The 21,463-nt window shown below is 46.5% G+C and overlaps 1 protein-coding gene across 3 annotated transcripts in view; it reads right to left on the bottom strand.

The window, feature by feature from the left end:
* NTRK3 (neurotrophic receptor tyrosine kinase 3) overlaps positions 1–21,463 on the bottom strand; it is a 205,736-nt gene that overhangs the window by 22,882 nt on the left and 161,391 nt on the right. For all 3 annotated transcript variants that reach the window (XM_080626561.1, XM_080626563.1, XM_080626562.1), the window contains 3 exons: positions 18,848–18,978; positions 14,632–14,804; positions 9,128–9,371 (listed from right to left, as the gene is read on the bottom strand). In XM_080626561.1, coding sequence (XP_080482687.1) covers positions 9,128–9,371; positions 14,632–14,804; positions 18,848–18,978 — 548 coding nt within the window. The remainder of the gene's footprint in view (positions 1–9,127; positions 9,372–14,631; positions 14,805–18,847; positions 18,979–21,463) is intronic.

The following is a 21,463-nucleotide window of genomic DNA, read 5'->3' as shown; positions in this document are numbered from 1 at the left end:
GGCCACAGAGCTGAAAGAGATGAAAGGTCTTTACAGCAAGTCTCTTTAAAAACCTAAAATGTGGTTTTGGCAGGGTTGTATGACATCTCTTTTTTGGTTTTTAATACAAGAAACAAACTCTGTAAGTTAACTATTTTCAGCAGACCTGCTGCTGGTTTTGCTCTTGGTCACCATAGCCCAAATAATGAGAAGGCAAACTTGTGTTTTCAGAGGGCAGATGAGAACATGACTGAGGCCAGACAGAGGGAGATGCCTTGTACTGAGCAGAATAATATTGATTAGGCAGTGTAAAGATTTCCCTCACTAATTCCTTTAGCAATCTTATCATGTGTTGCCCCCATAATTGGATGTGGAAGAGAGAGAGCTGGAATCACTTAAGTGTTCAAAGCTCAACACACACTGAGAATAGATTCCTATTTTGTGTGCGTGTGCAATTTTGTGCATCGTTGCCCCTTGATTGTACATTGAACATGCTCTCTTTGACAGCCTAGCCCTAAACAGCCTATGTATTAAAGACAGCTGCTTGGAAATCGGGGCTTTCTCCATCCAGCTGGCGTGGAGAAGGAGCTTGCTGTGGCTGTGAGGGAGGCAGGACTATGAAACAGGGGGGGATCAGGAAAGGAAAGTCTGTGGAAACCTGAACCATGCAGGAATCAAGAGGAAAAAAGAAAGGCAATGGTTTCTTTCCATGCAAACATCTTCATTAATGAGGATGATGAAGATATTTGCACCTCAATTTTTCTAGGGAGGTCTTAAATTTGTCTTGAAACAAGGCATAGTTTATCCATGCTCCCACTAAATTGGCTTATAACTTCTTTGTTATTTTGATGTTCATACTGAGGTTTGAGGATGCTCCCCACCATTCCTGACTGATGTGTGACCTCATGTTTGTCCCCACAGTAAACGAGAGCTGAGATCATGGTCCTGCAAGTGGAAAGGCAGGAGGAGGCCACTGGCAGCTGGGATGCAGTGGGGAAATGGGTCCAACAACCTAGATAAGGTGAGAGAGGAGGGGTTTACACATCCAAATCTCCTTTGATCGTAAGTGGCAGTGCTCCTTCCAAAGCATGAAACATCCATTTCCATATGCTCAGGAGCATACAGACAGTTTCTGGTCCACCTGGGGCTGATATGATGAAGTCTGCTGGCATATGGCTCTCCATCCTCTTCTGCCCTAGCTAGAGTTTAAATCAGGCCACCTTGGTAAAACCCAGGAACCATCAGCTTCTCTGGCCTGCCCTGTACAAAATCCTTCCTTGGTTTTGGTGACACTAAGGAGGAACATGTGTTGGATGGATCTCCACCATGAGAGAGTCTTTCTGGCTCAAAACTAGGTACTGTGCTCTTTCCCATGTATCTCACAGCTTTCAGGCTAATGGGATGTTCAGAGTGGGAACAGCAAGAGGAAGGGAGCACATTGCATGCAGGCAGCCTCTAGCAGGTGGTTGGGAACCATGCTTGGACAATACAAATTAGAACAGGGGGAAAAAACAGTTTCAAAGTGAAGAGGGAACAACGGACACTACTCAAGGGTGAATGGGGATCACAAGTAGCTTCTCTTGCCTTTCTGGATGTGCTGGCTGCAGCCAGGAAACACTGAAAATGGGAGAGTCCTGCCCTTCCTAATTAAGTTTTATGGGAAGGGAATTGCTCTGAAGGAAAGGGCTCCTGAAATCCCTGCAGGAAACTTGCTGTCTCTAGTTTTCACAGCACAGCCTTGGGTAGTTTGGCTACACTGAGAAACAATCCCAGCTTTCTGAACTGAATCTCTGACCTCCTGGGGATAGCATCACTACCCCTCACTTGGCTCCAGCATTTGACTGGCTACTCTCCCCACCTCAGAAATCAGTGGCATAGAGATTTCCTGAAACACAGAGGGTATTTAGTGTCTGATAGCCTCTGTTAGATTACTTTGCTTTTACAGTTCTGTTCAGTCACTTTTTCAACCTATTATTTCAGCTGTTAGCACCTACCATCTTCTGAGTCCCACCACTTCACTACCCACTGTAGCATCTCCATTGGATCCAAACCTGTCATATACATCACCAGGTGCTTTAGGTCAGGAAACACTGAACAACAAACAATTCCTCCCTATTTGGCTACATCTATGACCTCCGCTAATGGAAGGTCAGGAGCTAAAAACCACCAGGAAGCTAAACTGAAAGGCTTTGAGCTCACAGCTCTCTGGAGCTCAGTCTGATTGTTGGGGAGAAAGCAAAAGCCTCAATTAAAATGACTGGGAATGGGACTAAGCTTTGATTGAAAGGTCATAAGTTTGATTAGGTCTCAGTAAGTGTGTGAGGGTTTGGGGGGAACATAAGGTTAAGCATGGAGGTTAGTGTTTGGGTGAATATTTAGACTACATTAAGCAAAAAATCAGAGCCAAATGACTTGCAATGCAGCGGTAACATATCCTGAGCTGGAGAAGAGGTGAGGCTGGAGGTGAAGTACCATAGCAAGCAGGTTTCATTTCCCTCCAACAAACGGCTCTTTTGTGTCTGTGTTTCAAAGAAGATGTCACCAGATTGTGAGAGCTCTTCACCTGCCACATCCCTCTCATTAATGGAATGAAATAAATGGCAACAGCATGAAAACAGCAACTCAAGCAGGAGAAAGACAGGTAGACAGTGAGGAAAAAGGGAAGGGGGGAAACAGGGTGCGAGTGGAGGTCTTGGCAGGGTGGAGAATTAGGGCAATTACCATTTCTGAGAAAATGCCAGAAATACAACACAATCTAATTGGCCCAATTAATTCTTCTGCACTTGAGCTGTTTTGTGTGAAGGGCTCTCAATGCTTCAAGCAGGAGGAAGGAAGAGAAAAAAACAAACCCTCAACATTTGTTTTTCCCTCAGTGTAGAAATGGGGAAGTGTTGAGGCAAACATGTCTGGCTAAAACACAAGATGATGCTGTTACATCTTCCTTTCAGGAGATAAGGAACTGTGCCACGAATTCAATTTGCAGAGGTTTTTATAGAAGCCACAGAGATATCAAAGACCAACACGTTCAATATCACACTGACTTTTCCTGCACGCACAACACACCAGGACAGGCACAGAGACACTTAACCCACGCACCCACATTGAGCAATTCCGTCACCTCCCCTGTTACAGCCCTACTGCAAATTAGGAGAAATGGGTTCTTTGGCCCCAGACACAAGTCAGGAAAGTTGAGAGGCACCATGGCATGAGCCTTCTACACCTCATGGTGCATAGAGGTGTCATCTAGGAGGAATGGTGGCAATGAAAGCAAGGAAAGAAATAACAAATCAGGGGTTGAGGTGATGGGAGACATGGGGTGAACTGATGCTTTAAACAGCAGACTTCAGCTCCTGCACATAGCAAGACTACAGCTCTGCATGGCTGGCTCATCTCTATCAGTACTAGGGGTCTCCAGGTCACATCTCCAGGTCACTATGAGACATTTTTGCCTTACTTATGCAGGTATGACAAAGCAAGACGTGTTTTCCAGGTTCCCACTTAGTACAGGAGAAAATGAAAGTCCTTTTTACTTTTAAGTCCTTTCCTTAGTTGCACATACATTTACAGATATGAAACCTTCCCAACACCCAAGCAGAAAAGAGAGTAGCACATTATACATTTCACCTCAGAGAAGGGGTAGAAGAGACAAAAGGTGACACTCAGCTGCTTAGCATCTGTATGGCTCTTAGGTGCTGGGAACAGTACTGATGTTGGAAGCTGAATGTAGCACACACATTGTACCATGTACACAACATCCCACGTAACAGTCAGCATGGGCAGGGACTGAGTTTGCCTTCCTCCATCCATCAGCACTAAAGCAGAGCCTGAGCACACTGTCTGGGTGCATGGAGCCTGGCTCTCTGTGTGGAGCTGGCTACTTCTGCCAGCATACATCAGGTCTATTGTAAAACCAGAGTGGTTTTCTCCCTGCAAACTGAGTTGGTACCATATCTCAGGTAGACATTCCTGTTGGCATTCCCCTTCATAGGCGATGGTGCAGAGCACTAGCACTTTCATCACTGGGCTCCTTCCTGGTGTTAACAGGGCTCGGCAGCAACTTCCCTGTGCTAGAATCCATCTCCCACACTGTAAACATGCTGCATGAGACAGACAGCACAGCAACAAAGAGAGCATTGAGACACTGAAGTGAGTGTTGTACAGTTGAAGGATACACATGGGCATTAAGGGGCCTTGGCAAGGGTGCACAAACAATGCTGGTGGGAGAGAAGAGCTAAATCTCTGCAGAGAGAGATCAAAGCTGGTGGGAAGAGAGCACCATTCAACGACGGTGTGATCACTTAGGGACCATTTTTCTAGGAGACTGTGGGTCAGACTAAATCTGCTTTCAATGTAAGGCTTGTCTATTAGTCTTATCTACCATGCTGAATGAGCCTCCAAAGGAGCACGACCCAGGCAGCTGCTAAACCGCAGTGATCTATTACTTGCATGGAAACTTCACTGGATAAATAACTGACTGAAGCCAGGAGAAAGAAAACAATCTTGAACTCCAGAGAACTAAAGTAAGAGACGGACTAGATGGAAGATGGGCATCAGAAAGCAGCCTGACAATGGGTACTGAAAATTATAAACAATCTGGGGGTTTTGCTGGCCATTTTATAGAAAGAGAAGAAAGAAAATGTTTACACAGTGAGCCCTCATGCTTCAGAGGAAGAAGGGTCCTAGGCTTTTTAAAGAACACTGACCTGAGGCCAAAGTCATAGCAGAAATGTTGTTTTGGTCCTGATGGTCTAAGGATGTGAGAGCCAAGGTTCATAGGAAGAGATATTTATCTTTTATTAAACCAACTGATACTGCTGGGAAAAACAAACAACAAAAGAAGAGCTCAGAGAGGGCTTGTGAGCCTAAAATTCATTCTTTTCCCCCCTTCCAACAATATCAGATGTTCTATTAAAAGATATTACTTCCTCCTGCAAACCTTGTCTCTCCCAGATCCAAACAATGCTCCATAATAGCGAGGACAGAGAAACAGGGGGCAGTTTTGTTATTATGTTTAGCTCTGTGCTGATGGAAATAGAAAAATATTTTTAGAACCCTTTGCAGACCCTGCATGTCTCTTCTTTTTTGCCAAGCAGGTGTCCTCTGCTTGATGAACTGTGACCAGGAGAACACGCAGGTCAGACCTCTGGGAAAGGATGGAGCTAAATCCCCAAGAGGTTTCGAGCTCAGCCCAGGAGTGGGGCAGGATGCCAGAAGGGTAGGACATAAGAGATCTGGACAGAGGGATGTCTTAATGAGGTTCAATGCCTACATAAATCCTTCCTCTACTCAACATGTGTTTTCACTGCTGATGTCCCTCCCATGTCAGGACATTATCTTGGAAGTTATTAAGGGCTGCTGACTATGATTTAATACAGTGTTCTATTCTAAAGATGAAGAAATAACGTCCTTTCCTTGGGCGGCTGCCACATGATTTTGTTTTGGAGTTGAAATACACATTCTGATGGACAAAAGGAAAACGATCTGGATTTTACTGAAGCTCAGGTGAATCCAGAGCCACAGAAGGGCTCTGTAGCAACCAAACCGCATTCTGCTGGGTGGAAGAGCAGTTGGAGGTGCTAAGTCCAGCGTTGGTGATACCTCCAGCTCTGGACAACCCCTCCAGCCACTGTGACAGCTTCCAGCTCAATGGGCAGCACTGTGCAGTACCATGAGCCTGACTTGCTGCAGTCTCCATGCCACACGTGGCTGAAGCAGTGACCCCGACTTGCAGCATCCCACCACCTGCTGTCACTGAGTCAGACCTAAAAAAAATCCCCTGCTCACACAGGTTCTTTTTAAAGAAAACAACAAGGAAAATGAAATCCGCCCAAATCTTTTCTCTCCGATATGGATATATTCCATCCCGCCTTCCCACAGAGACCCACACCAAAGATTACACAGCACGTTACACAACACATCACAGAAAAGCTTCTTCAGCACCCCTGCCTTTACTCTTCACACAGAAGATGGGTTACTTCTCCCCATCTCCCCAGTCCTTCCACATTTCTCCACTTTGTAATCAGATGCTGTTTCACCTCTCCCCACCACCTACACCTCCACAGCCATCTCTCCATCCTGTCTTGTTAAAAGAAGGTTTAAAGGTAATAGCTGATGGAATCCTTCTGTGATGCACAAGGAAAAGGACGCACCTGTCTTCAGGCAGAACATGGAAAGCCTTGTGGAGGGGAGAAACAAGCCTCTCTGCTGCTTTTGTTACACTAATGTTTGTTTTCTGTATCCAAATGTGTAACAGGAAATTAAGCAGTTCACCTTTATTAAAGCACTATTGCATCCCACAAATGCAGGAGCCAGATGGTGTTCTTTCTTTGTTTTTAAAGATTAAAAATGAGAAAGAAAGGAAACGGCTGGGAGCTAATCCTCAGCCTGGAACACGCATATCCACATGCCCAGTTATCTGTGCTCGTGGAACCTGGGCACGAGCAAACATGGGGACCTGGCAGACCGATGCGAACCTGCTTCAGACCTGTCACTTTGTGTCAGCTTTGAGGTAGAATCCTTCCCTGTGTTCCCAGAAAATGACACAGTACAGTACAGAAACAGAGCACAAATGCACAACTGTTGTGAAGCCATACTGCTTTCCTCACCTACGTTTGTAGAAGAAAGTGACTGCTGCTTTGTACCAGAGTTAAAGTCAAGTCTAATGCAACCAATTCACATGAGACCCATGTGGCTTCATTATAGTCACAAGTATGTTTCTGTTCAAAATGTTGACTACTCTTGTTTGCAGGGAACTTGTAAGTGCAGGTTGTCATACAGAACCAAATAGATCTCCCAATCCAGAGACAGCAAGGTTCTTGCCAGCTCTTGCGAGAATGAACGCATGGTGCTGTGCAAAGGCAAGGTAGAGAAGAGGTACGAGGCAGTGGTGGATAGGGAAGGACAGTCTGCCACACAACTGTACGTGCAAGCGAAGGGTGAATAGTGAGATCAGCTCCTGGTAAACACATCCCACAAGGTAGTGATTAGAGAAGGAGACTGAGAAATGAACCTATCTTGGTTCTTTACATATGCTGGGAGGAGCGTGGTTGGGCTGTGGCTGGAGGACGGATGAAGGTCCAGGTCCTTCATGGTCCCTGGACTTCTGCTGGGGGGGAATATGGACAGGCTTCCCAGCTCTGCCACTGAATCCTGCTTTGACCTGGATGGGCAAATCACATAAACCCTTTGCCCCCCATGCCAACAATGTAAATATGCGCAATGCACAGTCCTTATTGTGCTAGGACCCTTCTTCAGACTGTAACAAAGAAAAGGTCTTCATGCATGCAGAGCATGGACTTGCTGATCAGGAGTCCTAAAGTACTAAAAGTCAGTGAAAACAGAATCGACTATGAACAAAAGGCTCTGTTAGTCTGAAGCTCAGCTCCTGTGCTGGTAAACAGGTGATAACTAGACACCACTTTGGTCACACACTGCAATTTGTGTTAGCAGAGAAAAGTCCACCAAAACATCTTAAGACACTGCACAAGGTAGCACGGAGCAGTCCTCAGCAAAGCATTTGCACAGACAGGATGAGGTCTACAGGACACCACCACCACAGAGAAGACAAAAAACCCCCACAACAACAAACTGGCCTGTGGAGACCATCTCAATTCTTGCTTTTTGGGGGCCCTTCCAGCCTTCATTTGTCAATAGCAGCAAATTCTCCCATTGCACAGAGTGTGCTTGGTGCTGCAGGCACACAAGCTCAGCTGGGATCATCTCAAGCGGTGTGACAGGGATTGTGGTTGGGATGGGTCTAACATGGCTGAGTGAAAAGAAGTAGGCAAGAACACGGGTAATCGCATGGGCTGCTTCTCATCCTCCCTTGGGCTCTTTCTTTCCTATTTACTCTTTCCTGAAGTTTCAGCAGTGATGGGACCATAGCCACATCTCTTCCCTCATCACTGCCCAGTAACTGCACCAACACTTCTTCCCAACATGGACTTCAATGCTGCACAGTGAACACTGGTTCCCTCACTGGTAGTTAAACTTAGTGATAAGCCAACATCCTGGGCTGGGAGAGGTGATATGTCTCAGCAGAAATCTGATCACATTTTTCCTCCTCCCCAACACAGTAACTCCACTTGGCAACTGCCTGTCACTTAAAGAAAAACCTTCTGAATCAGATCAAGACCATAGGTCAACCCTTTCTCAGGTAGCTGATAAAAATTATCCTCAAAGCCAAACATCCATGTTGTAACCAGAAATAAACCAGCTTTAGTCCAAACATCAGGATAGAAACCACTGCTCCTTTAGCCTGAAAAGCCCTTCCCTGCTGGTGGATGGCCCAGCAACAAGTGTCTACTCCAGTGTGCTTCAAACGCTTCGCACATCACAGCCTCTCCTGTAGCTGATGGTGAGAATAGTGAGAAACACGCTGTCCCCCCAGGGAGGCTGCCGTCCAGACAGACAGGGCAGTGCAGACAGGTACAAAGGGAGTGTGCGAGACAGGGGACATTACGAGCACAAATCACAGAAGAAAAGGCTGGAAAGGCATTTCTGACTCCATCCCTAGAGACAAGTGCAGGATTAGCCTCTGCACTAAACCCAGGCATTTTTATCTAGCTGCTTCCTGAACTTCTTTAATGACAGCCACTGGGCAACCTACCTCTGGCAAATTATTCCATTGCCTAAAGGATGACCCTGCTGGAAAAAAATGTTTTAAGGTTGCACCTAAATTGTCTATTTTTTCCTCTTCCGTATTTTATGCGCTTATCAGTCAGTTTTTCAGTTGCCTTCTCTCTTGGTCCCTGTATTCAGTTTCTTTAATCTAACACTTGAGGTTATAGCCTGTAGTCTTTGTAATCTCTTTGGATTACTTTCAATTTATCAATGCCTTTAAAAAACAGGGAGAAAAATAGGAAGGAAGAATGGGATGACTTTAGAGCCATACCAAAGCATATGATTGTGTGCTGGGGTATCACAGAGAGCTCTGTGTGTGGGCATCTGCATGGATGTCTGAACTACAAGCATGCCCAGACCTGAAAAGGAGTAAGGACAGTGGTTTAGGCATGCCTGATTGACATCTGTGCGCAGGTTTTAATGAGGGAGTAACAAGCGAGTTTAAGAGCTCCAAAACCTGGTTTACTATAACATTTCCTAGTCTCCCTTTGCTCTGAGCATCAGAATGCCTCTGGATCTGCCTTACCCTGTAGTAATCAGTGCTGTAGACATCTCTTGACATCCCAAAGTCTCCAATCTTCACCAGCAGGTTGGCTCCGACCAAGCAGTTCCTTGTGGCCAGGTCTCTATGGACAAAGTGCTGGGAGGCTAGGTACACCATTCCAGAGGCGATCTGGCTAGCGATGTGGAGCATCTGGGATAGCCCTAGCTCCCCTTTGGCTTGTCGAGGCTGCCCATCCACGAGGATCATAGCATCTGGGCCATGTGCCCTATAGGGAGGAAGAAGCAAAAAGCATCAAGTTGGGTCTCAAAAGTGACCAGGAGATGGGAATCCCACACAGTCGCTGTTCCTGCTGGGGTGGAGGCCACAGATAAGATAGAGACTGCCAAGACAGAGGGACTTTTGGCTTGGTGCAACATGGACATTCTTCTCTGGCAAGATCTATGCAAAACTAATGAGTATTTACATGTTTGCTCCAGTTAATTCTTATACTTTGGAAACCTTCCCAGAAGTAGAAGTATCACCCTTTTTTTTTTTCCACAGCCATCATATTCTTGCTACCTCGTCTCTTTATTAATCCCAAACAGCCTCCTCAATTTCCTCCGAACACCATAGCACCAACCAGCCACCCTCTGATAGACACCAATACAACCAGAGATCATGGGAAAGGTTTCAGAGGAACACCAGCAGCTTCATCCTTGGAAAACCCCTTTTTATACCCTAAGCTATCCCATAGGTAACACAGGTACTGCAAACTATGAATGCATGAGCACAAGTCCAAAGGTTACACCTGGATGTCAGCAGATGCAGAGAACATCCTGGGCAACAAAAGGAAATATTCTGCTGAACCAAATGCATTGTAAATGCAGGACTTAAGGTCAGTCTCATTCCTGTCCTGTCCCATTTTCAGTCCCCTTCCTCACTGTGTACCAAGCCTGTCTTTGCCTTGCTCCCTCTGTGATGTCTCTTCCCCTGGTAGAGCTCACCCTGTGGTAGCCTACGTGAAGGTGGAATAACAAAAGCCCTCATATTTAGGGATTTTGCTGTGACTAAGATACAGTACAGCATTTCCTCTGAGGCTTTCACACTGTTCTCTTTGAAGCCATTCTTGGCATTTCACCCGTCGTTAGCAGTAACCCCCCAGAGAGATAACAAATTGAAACTACATACACAGAGCCTTCCCTCCTTCTTGATATGGGACTGAACAACACACAACAATATCCAAATTGTTCTCTCCTTCCTCTCTGTTCCCTAATTCTCTGTTGTCTTTGAGGGTGCACCAAAGGGATTAGCATCCCTTTAGCGTTTGGGGTTCAAGAGATAGTGTTTCAAAGCCCCCCTCTGCAGCTATATGCTGCTGCCCTGCCACTGGGAACATGGCTCTGAAAGTCCCGTCCTGTTAGAAAGTACTACTGTAAGAGAAGAGGAACTCCATAAGTGAGTGCTGAGGAGCCAGGAGTGGGAAATGCTGCAGTGAATGTGGGACGAGCTGGCTGGGAGCAGCACTGCAGGCAGCAAGGCTGGGGCTGCTGCAGGCATCTCAGAGGCTTGTGGGGATGGTGGAAGCATACTGGAAGGACTGCTGAGGGCAAAGAGGAGCTGCAGAAGAGTGTATGAAATGACTGCTTGCTGTCTTACTTAAACAGCCCACAGATGGGTTTACCCCAGGACGTTACTTGGTGGTGACAACAGATGTCAACAGTAGGTGAAGCTGAGCCAGGACTGAGAAGGTTAGCTAAAAACAGCAAAGCAGAGCAAACAATAGCTTCTAAAACTGTGCTGGACAGGTTTGTACCAGTCCTGCCTTGCAGTTACACCATATTTAGCTGCAGCTGATACCTGTTGTCATCAAAGGTAAACATCCCTAGGTGAGAAGTGAGGGATATATTACTGTCTCATTACTGCCACCTTTTTCAGATACAATAATGGCCCCCAAAAAAACGTGTCTGAAAGGAACAGGTAATGTTTAAAAATGGTCAGCCAACATCTTTATTTCACTGGCTCTTTATACATCCTACTATGTAGGACACATCTCGGTATGTCCTATATAATACACTTCTCTCCCTCCCTTTCTCCATCCCACATGGTTCTAGTCCAGAAGAAAGAAGTATCAAAACATTTGTGAGATATTAGTACATTAAGTTGTGTCAAGAAACCTACAGGGAATATGAGAAGGGTCTGCCCATCTTTTCCTGGGAAAAAAGGTTTAATTCAGCTCTACAGAGAGGTCATAAAATTGGGTGGATCCTCTGTTAAAGAGCTCTTGGGCGTTTTTTCCATTATGGAATGATGGAGGGTTTTGTCAACATAGGGAAGAAAATCACCCTTCTAGCTTGCTCTGCTGAAATTCCTTGTTTTGTCCCAAGACAATCCAACTGTGGGGCTGCTGCACTGGGAGGGTGGACACAAAATCATGAGAATTTGCAACTTTTCTAACAAAATCTATTGCCTGTCTGAGTTAACAGCAAAAGGCCATGACTTACTGTAGACTGCATGTAGGGTCTGTAAAGCCAAAATGCAAATATCCCTACTTCAGATTTGCTGCTGTCATGGACAGAAAATGAAAGCCAGAAAACCAGTGACAGAAGGACAGGGAGGAAGTGATGGGCATATCCAGTGAGTCCAGAGGGAAGGTGGTTGCTGCAGACCCCCAGCAGCAGGTCTGTGTGCCAGGAAGCAGTCTCCAGCCCCTGCATGCACCAGTCCTTGGAATGCCATTTTCCCTGGAGAGCAATGCCTCCGTTTCTCCATGGCAGGATATTTTCACTGTCCCTTTTGTATTAGCCAGGGTACTGCATTCTCCCCCTGTGCAAACAGCAGGATCAGTTGTTGCACCACCAGCAATGGTAGGTGTTGATCCTAGTGCTTCCCCTTGCCACACCAGTTGATTTTACTGACCAGTAAAATTCTCTCTTCTCTCAGAAGCACACAAAAGTCTAACACCACTTAGGGGAATTTATTGTGCTTTTCTCTAGGAAACTGGGTCTAAATTGAGCTTTTTCCATTTTACTGCTTTTCCAATTTCTGCAGTTAAACTGGGAAGAGTCCATCTGAGTGTCTCATACAGATTCCCAGCATCCCTGGCCTCCAGTGCCTGGGAGCAACCATCTCCTGCTGTGGGCTGAGTGAATCATGTCACAATGCCAGGCACTCCTGCAGCACCAACTGTCTCTGACCCCCTTATAGCCCCGGTCCTCCAGAGCTTCCCACCAGCAGATAGCTCACCTGACAAACAAAGGCCAAGACTATCTTTCCGTATGCCCCCTTAGGCTTTCTGAGTTCTTGCGTTGCTGGGTATAAGCTCCCTTGTCCCAAAATCCAGGTTCCTTTGGGACACTAAGGGATTTCACTGCCTATCACACACTTACATGCAAAGAGGGAGCTTGTAGCTGCTTGCTCTATAGCTGGATGAGGAGAAGCTGGCAGCTAAATGCAGCTGGAAGATGAGTGGCTGCAGTGTCAGGGACCACACATCTGGAAAGTCTATTTTCCTTCATAAAGGCCAAAGATAACATAACAAGCTTTCTTCTCCAGTGACACTGGGACAAGCCCTGGCCTCCTGGGGCAGGAGTGTTTCTCAGACATGTTCAAGAGCAGGGCTGGGACATGGAGGTGAGGGGGTCTGTAGCTCCAGCATGGTTTCAGCCTTCGGGCATACTGTAGTATGAAGCAATTCCATTGGCAGTGGGCACAAGACATCTCTTTGAGACAGTAAGAGAGACTGTTATGGACTATATTGTTTAGGAGGTCATCTAGAGCAGTGAAGGAGGCTATGCCTCCGCTGTAATGTCTCTTCTTTCTCTAAGGAGAATAAGGTTGATGGTTCTGCCAGGAAAAAAGATGGGTCAATTTCCTGCTCTTCCTTGGGAAGCACTTCAAGAACATGGGCTCTTGTGCTGTTTTTTAGACTGCCTTCCTCCAGCCATGAGGCTGAGGCACTGTCCTTAACACTGCATCTCCAGTCTGCACTAAAACACCATTTCAGCCCAATGCATGATTTCATGCCGGTAGGCACAGTTCAACCTGCTACTGCTGCTGGGAGGTTGCTGACCCCCTGCAAGACAGGGTACCACAAGAGAGACTCCTAGAGTAACCAAGCCAGCTCCCCCTTGAACATGGCTCTGAGGAGCTCTGCTAAGCTAGTGTAGCATCAGCCTTCACTTGTCCTACCTTGCCAAGGATGTCATCTATCCAGAGGCTGAGACAGAGACAGAGCTATAAACATCATATTCAGTCTACCCACAACTATGCCAAAATGAGGAGGGAAATCAATGCAGGGATATTGCCAGCTCAGCCACTGCCCTGCAAAAGCCCCTTGGGAGCTGCAGACAGGTTGGCACTGCTTAGCAGAGGAAAGAAGAGACCTTTGAGGTCCTTCCCCATAGTAATTCTGGTGTAGGTGATTGCTCAGAAATGAAAACCTCAGGGAAGGACCTGTGTCTCCTGGTCAGAAACTGACTGTGATGGTGGAAAAATAAACACCAAGTGTATCCCAACCCCACATCTCAACCTGCTGTGCTCGAGCTTCTTGTTTCTGCTGCAATCACGCTCACACTTAGCAGTCAAAACAGAAAAATATCAAGGGTCCAATTTTCTAAATACTGGGAAATAAACCTACTAATTATTTCAAGGGTAAGAACCACTCCACTTGCGCACAGGTTTCACAGTGTAATTCCTGTTTCATGAGAGAACAGCACCACAAACATCCTCCACAGTTGCTCCCTGCCCCCCAATGCTGGCAGATTCAGGGCACACAAATGCTCTGCGTCATGCTGATGAAATGGTTGAATGATGACTTGGGGAAGGAGGCTCCAGGAATTTGCATCTCTCCAGAGGCAAGGAAGGCAATTAGAGCACTTTGTCAGGCCTTGTCTAGCTTCTGGAGTAGTGTGGTGCCACAGGTTAGGGTATTTTGCATCTCAGTCAGGATCTCTGTGGATGAGGCTTAGGGAACAAGGACCCGAGATGGGCTCCACAGCACCACCTCCAACATTTCCCAGTTCTTTCCTGAATATCGGAACAAGAACTAGAGATCAGTTCTCATTTAATCAGACCAAGAACTCCAGCAGATTTCTCAAAGGAATATTTTGGGTTTTGTGCTATTGAACCAGGAGTTGGGTGACATGGGGGACGATGGCTAGTGGCCTTCCTGCTTCAGCAGGGCATGGCTTTGCCAGGTGTATGGGACTCTGAGCTGCTGACAGCCATGGCTTTATGTCCTTCTACCTCTACAGGGATTGCAGCCACACTTCATGCAGCTTCAAATCTGCGGGGGTAGGAGAAGTCTGGTTTCCATAGCTCACAGGGATCATCCCTGAGACTACCTAAGAGGAAATGTTGGGGTAGGGCAAATAAAGCACCAAATCTGGGGAGCACCATCATCTCCTACAAGCTGTCCTTGGAACAGCTGGCTCTCATAACTATTCCCACCAGCATCCAATTGGTAATGTTTCACTGGTGCACTACAGAGCCACAGTGAGACTGTGGAGAGGTTGTACAGCATCTCCTGAGCCCTCCTTCACACATACCTCAGGAACTTGTTCAGGTCACCATGCTTCATGTACTCAAAGACCATGATGAGCGGGTCGCCATCACCACACACGCCATAAAACTTGACGATGTGCTCGTGCTGCAAGTTGGTGAGCAGCTCTGCCTCCCTCTGGAAATCCTTGCGGGCTGCCAAGGTGGGGTCTTTCAGCGCCTGGAAAAGGGACATGGATACACACAGGGTGGGCTCAGGTAGGGGCAAAACCAGATCAAATGGGAGGCAGCGTCACAGAGGAGCTGATGAGGAAGGGCAGGGAGAGGAACAGCTGCCACCAGCCCAGTTGCATTGGTTGGTTGCTGGTAGGTGCTGGTGGCACCATCTCAGTGTTTCGTTTATGTAGTTACAGACAGATCAGGTTCCCCAACTCATTTCCCAGGCAGGAGCAAACATGCCTCAGAGGGTAATAGCTTCCAATTATTCCCAGCTTGGGCAGGATTTGTACTGGTGACCTAGGGGTGAATGGCTTCATATCTCATTATTATTAAATTCCTGAGCCAGCCGGTCCTTGCTATCTGTCTTTTATTTTGAAAGAGCTGACTTCAGTGCCTTTATTCAGAAGATGGATTTGCCTGGCTGTGCAGTTATTGTGTGGATTTTTCAAACTGCCTCTGAAGAAGGACACTGCCAAGTCTTTTCTCATAATTTTTAAAACCATGGTTTTATTCCCTGCTGTTTATAACAGCTCCCCTGGCAGAGTGATGCTGAAATCAGTGCCCTTATTGAGAATATCTCATCTTCCACACCTGAGCACACCACTTTGCTATTGCCAGGTATCTCTCAGGCTCCAGGCTGTGTGGACCAGCCCAAAGTCGCTATGAAGATGTTGTTGTGGAAGAGTTTCCCAGTGTTGTCTGGCTTGTCCATGCATTATTGGCCAGTGACATTGGATAGCTAGTTTGAAAGCAGTGTGTTGTCTTCCCAGTGTAGCAAGGGAGGGCACTTAGTGAAAAACTTGAAGTCCAGAACATTTGACAAGATGGGATGGCCATGAGAATCAGCACAGCCTTTGCAAACAGTAAAAGAAATGAAGGGGAAATCCTGGTTTTAAGTTGCTGGGTCTCAGTTATACCCTGCTCATCCTCCACATGCCTGGACTATTTAGTACCAGCCCCAGCTTTATGAAGCCTAACAGGTATCAAAAAGGATTCAAAGCAGCTTGTTCCAGTTATCCTCAGATTCAATCTGTTGTGCACTGGTTCCTCTTCAGTGGTGAGGGCACTGGGTAGTTCCCCCATTACCTGCACACAAACACACCTGCCTCCTTCTCCCCATGCCAACGGGAGAGGTGGCGCCAGGAGGTGCAGGCTCCAATTTACATGCAAAAAGGGATGTTAAGCATCAGAAAGCTGTGCCTAGAGGAAGGAGCAGCACACTGCTAATGCACCTCCGGCTGGTCCATGGCACTGCTGGGTGCGATGCCTGCACAGAAGTAATGAGTCCTCCAGAGCAGGTGGTTTTCCCCTTGGAACAGATCTGCTGTGAGGCTTAGGACATGGCCTCATCTCCTCCTTCTGTACCTAAACTCCTAGTCACATGGCATGATTTTATATTAATTCTATGTCTTCTGGAATAGCTTGACTAGAAATATTTAGATGGATGTTAGTTACACGTTGCAGATGGCAAAGCATCCATCCTTATCTCAGGCACCCAATTACTTTTAGTTATTTCCTATCTTCATAATGTTGATGCTACCTTAATTTTCCCCCAAGAAAACAGTTCCCTCCCCCATCACTCTTTTCTTCCCCTTTTTCCTGTAGCTGCATGTAATATTTAAAGCTGCAGTGGGTTTAGTCTTCCTCTCCTTCATGCACAATCATTTCTACAAGGTGTTAGGACTGTAAGTTTGTAAATAACACAACAACAACAAAAAGAGATATTAAAAGCCCCATATTACTAAGGTTGCACAGCCAAGCATTTAAAAATGAAGGAAACCGGAGCTGGAAGTGGTAGAACAGGGAAAGAAAGCCAGGACCAAAGGAAGAGAAGGGATATCTCAGCAAAACCACTGGAATGCCTCTCCTAGGATGGTTTGGGGTGAATTGTATTTGTGTCATCATCACATGATTCCTGTGTGACATCCGGCAACTCACTCAGCATCTGCAGGTTGCAGCCCTTGTCACGAAGTGTCAGTTGTTCCAATATACCTGGGAAATCTCCTCTCACGGGGCATCAGGGCCAGGTCTGAACAAGTGCCGTGTGTTTATTGCTGCAGCAGGGCTCAGCAAGAGCCTGGTACCTGCTGTTCATGGGCTTGAAAGGCAGGTCGGTAACGCCATCTCCCCAAGTGGATCTTTCGGCTCGGTCTCCCTGCTTCTCCATCTGTCCTCAGCAAAACGGGGATGATACAACCCCAGCACGAGGCTGGGAGGCTATGAAAATGAGTGTACTCACATCTAGAGACCTCTCAGATACAGGAGTGATCACCACAGTCGAGCATCCCATAGAGAAATGAAAAACGTGTTCGGAGGACATGCCCTGAATACCAGCGCCTCCAGCATTTCTAGTACTTGACTTTATAACCTCAACACTTTTTGCTAAATATAGGTTTTGTGCATTTCTTCGGATGCTTTTAGAAGCAAGCTGAATAAAACACGAAGCTTGTCTATGCCATCACATCAAAACTCAGCTTATCTGCGGGGCTGCAACCTTTGGATACAGTGAAAATCTAAGTCCATTTAACCGAGCGAGTAACACAACCACTTTCTTCGGCCCTGGAGGGAGCCCCTGAGAGCAGAGCAGGGGCAGACTCTGAGCTGTGGACTCAGCTGCCCTAACCAGCGTGTTCGGCTGCTGCCCTAAGCTACAGAGACTGGAGAGGTAGTTCTCAGCCTCTGTCAGGACCATGAGGTCTTCAGGAAATGCAGCCAAATCTCAATATGTAAAGCCTTTATTCTTTCCTTTTTTTTTTTTCACTTTCTCCTTTTTTTCTTTCCTTCTTTTTTTTTCCCCTTCCCCTAAGACTTAGAATGTGGCCTAAAGTAAAGGGATTCTTTCCCTGCCTGCCTTTCCAGAGCTGGCAGGAATCAAGATTTGAAGGCCCTGCTCCGAAGCAGGAGCTGTATGATCTTGCAGGATGAAAGGCACTCTGGAGATGTAAGCTCATAGTAACAATTAACAGAAACAAGTTCAGATGCTGTTTCTGCCTACATGCAAATGAAACTCAGAAGGCACTTGAAAAGTAGGAGTGCATAAGGAATGGCTGACACTGAAAGGCAGGTACCAGATATACACTCAAGCAATTAATCACACGGGTAGCTGTGCTGGCTTAGCTTTAGCCAGTCTCAGAGGTGAAAGGTGCGATCTTGCAGTTTACAGCCAGAGCATAAGGGAACAAATGAACTAAAAAAGACCCAAAAAGCTTGAACTGCCAATGATTAAAACAACTCTCAAGTAACTGAATGCCTCCAGCTTCCTGGAGAGAGTGCTGGAACCTTTCTCCCCGTAGAGCATCAGTTCAAAAGCAGATCTTCTTCCAAGGAGTTAGGAGACATCAATTAACTCCCGAGGATTAAACTATGTGCATCTGCTAACTGGTGCCACTTGAAAGGATAGCACATTTCTGCACCGAGGGATGCCCTCTGCTCAGAGCCACATGATGGGGCACAGCTCACATAAAGACCTTCACAAGGATGCAAACAGCACCACACAAGCCAAGCTGAACTTGCATGGGCTCAAAGTCACCAGAACAGGAGTGATTTGTGGCTGGGCAAGCAGGAGCTGAGTGAAGCCGAGCAGAATGGCTTTGCCCACGTTGCAGCAAATCGGTTACTTGTGCTTAGCTCTTCAGTGCTCATTTTTGCTAAGGCCCTTTTTGTGTTTTGGTTTCTGCATGCTCCACAAAGAGATAAAATCCAGACAGAGAAGGCCCCAGTCCTTTGCAGAGGGGATGGGGACTCCACACTGTGCTGCTGCAGCTGCATGGGAGCTTGCAGCTTCCAGACCAGCTTCTCCTCCTTGTCTGTCTCCTGGCTGCATCAGCAGGAAGAGAGGTTTTGGCATTGCTGAGAACAGACAACCTTGAAGCGAAACACTGAAACTGTGTGACTAAGTGGATTTACCACAACCTCCGGCATCAGATAAATCTCTGCCCCTGGCCCCCAGCCCTCCCCTGCTTCCCTTTCCCACGCAGGCTCATCCAGCCTCTCTCCACCGGCCAGCCCCTGCCCTATTCTCTGCCATTCATCCTTGGGATTTACCTTCACTGCCACCAGCATTTTGTCGTTGGTGGGGCTGAGGTTGTAACACTCGGCCAAGAACACCTTCCCAAAGGCACCTTCTCCCAGCTCCCTCTTCAAAACGATGTCTCTCCTCTTAATATGCTGGACATCTGTTGAAGGGAGGGGAGGAAGAGGGTTGAGGGAAGAATGAATCAGAATTAATTCAGGGAACGGAAAACAACTAATTCAATTTTCTAGCAAGTCACAAAGGAACTGAAATTGCTTTGCAAGAGTGTCCAGAGGGATCTTCTTACCCACCCACAGAACACAGCCATCTCTAGGATGGAGCTCGCCTCATGCGAAACATCTGCAAGGAGAGTACTTGAGGTTTATCATGTTCTCTCTGCAAGCTCACAACAAGCTTGTCCTCAGAGAGAGGAACCTCTGGGGAAAAATCAGCTACAAAGACCTGAATCTCTTTGGAATTAACCTGGAAATAATTCATCTCCTGTGAGGTCACATACTTCAGATGCCAGGCCAGATGAGATTCGAAGGTCCTGTTGAATTTTGAATTTCAGTTGCAATCAGTTTAACTGCAAACTCAAGCAGATTTCTGAGGCTGAACCTCAGTAAATCAAAGCATTCCCAAGGGGAGGAGAACCACTGACCCACATGCACTTTAAGGCACGAGCAGGAGCCGGCTGGGAGTGCTAAGTGTTGCCCCACAGCAAGACGCTGACCTTGCAGCCATCTCCTATGCGACTGTTCCCCCAGAAACAAGGTCATCCCAGGATAAAGTCACTGGCACAACAGACAAAGTGAACCCATTAGTTTCAATGATCCTTTCCACTGACATTTAGGACAGCGAGGACTGACAGAGAATAGCTACCAAGGTTTCAGGAAGAATCAAAAGAGCAATAGCTACTAATTTAACAAAGGTACAGAGGCCTATGAAGATTGGTTTGCTCAGCTAACAGGGTCATTCATAAGGGCTAGATCTACGCAGCTACTAGACACCTAGTACATAAGCATCTAGCAGGAGATCCATAAATGCTGCATCATGGTTAAATGGCACTGGTTGCTGGGAGAGCCTGGAGGTCTCCATACTCTCTTTTATGGGAACAACACTAAGGCACAGCTGCTTGTTGCCAAACCTCTACACACCTTTCTGGCACCAGAACATTCACACCAATCCTCTGGCCATACAAAGAGGCTTTTTTTAATGCCTGGAATTGACTGTGGAAGCAAGTAGATGTGCACAGCCACCATAGCAATTTCTGGAGGCACAGTACCCAAAACTTCTCTCTAAACTGCCCTTTGATGGAGCTTACTGCCTCCCTTGATAACTATGGTAGCAAAGACTACCCCTAGCTTCAACCTGATGGTCATGGCAGTGCAGAGAGAACTACACACTCTTCTCCAGTGCTTGGTGAGCAAAAGCTCTCCTCAAGCAAATGCATTAGGTGGGACGGTGCCCTCTTTCCACTCCTACTTTGGGGCATTCATAACTTCGCACTCCCTCTGGTTGCTCACGAACTGGACTGCTTTTGAGTCTTTTCTACCACTTCTTCCATGTGCACATACAGGTATGCCCCCCTTCGCACAGATGCATTTCCCTTGGGATACTGCAGATGCAGGAGGTGGAGGTGATGAACACCGTGTTTCAAACTGGCTGCAGGGAAGCATCACTAACAGTGATCACAATCTGCCACCAACTCCTACCACCCAGGCTCCCGCATTGGCATCCATATAAACCCAGGGGACCATATGCCCCACAACAACACAGGTACCACTTAATGTACTAAAAAGCTAATGGATTGGAAGATTAACATCCTAATGGCTTTCGTACAATTAAGCTTTTTAATTAGGAGCTCACAGGCAGGTTTACGGAGCTGCCACTTCTGGCCCTTTTGCTTGCTTAGGAAGATGGATGCTGTGAGATTGGATAACCAACAGGCCTTGTAATGAATGATGCTTCCATAGGGAATTCCTGTTGACCTTTTCATTAATTGTTCAATAGACTGAAAACTGTTACCAATATTAATAACATTAGTAACATTAAGGCACAGGATGGTAGGCACATCCAAAATGACTTTGGTTTTAAATCCGCAGTGACAGCCAGGGAGAATAAATCACATGTGGACTTTGCCTTCTCCACCTGGTTTAGTTGAGTGTTTAAGGAGTACCTTGAGAAATCTGAAATATTATATGTTGAAATGTTGAGTGACGCACTTGGGTGAGGAAAATCCTAATCTAAGAAAAGCTCAAATGGCACCAATTTATTTCACAGAGTAGAGGAAAAGGGTTTTTTAACTCTTGGCAAGCATTTCTATAGCACTCATCACCACAGTACCTAGAATTTACTGTATTGACAAACCATGTATCTGCATTCTTGGTCTCCTGAATAGCAGCAGTCAAGAAAGCTGCAGGGAAATGATCTTGTATTAAAAGGAGCCCAAGAACACTTTAACAAACTCAGAATCCCAACAGAAATTTAGCAATTGCAACCCAATTGCCCCTTTTGATGTGAGATAAAGTTAAAAAGGAAACTTTCTCAGAGTAACCAGCAATGCTGTTTGAGATGATTTCCTATTCGAGTAAGTGTAACACCATGAGACCTGAAGCAAACCTCTCTTTCTGCACTCCCCAGGGTGT

Source organism: Psittacula echo (genome assembly GCF_963264785.1).
Source record: "Psittacula echo genome assembly, chromosome: 10".
Lineage (NCBI taxonomy): Eukaryota > Metazoa > Chordata > Aves > Psittaciformes > Psittacidae > Psittacula > Psittacula echo.
This window is presented reverse-complemented; position numbering and strand designations above follow the sequence as displayed.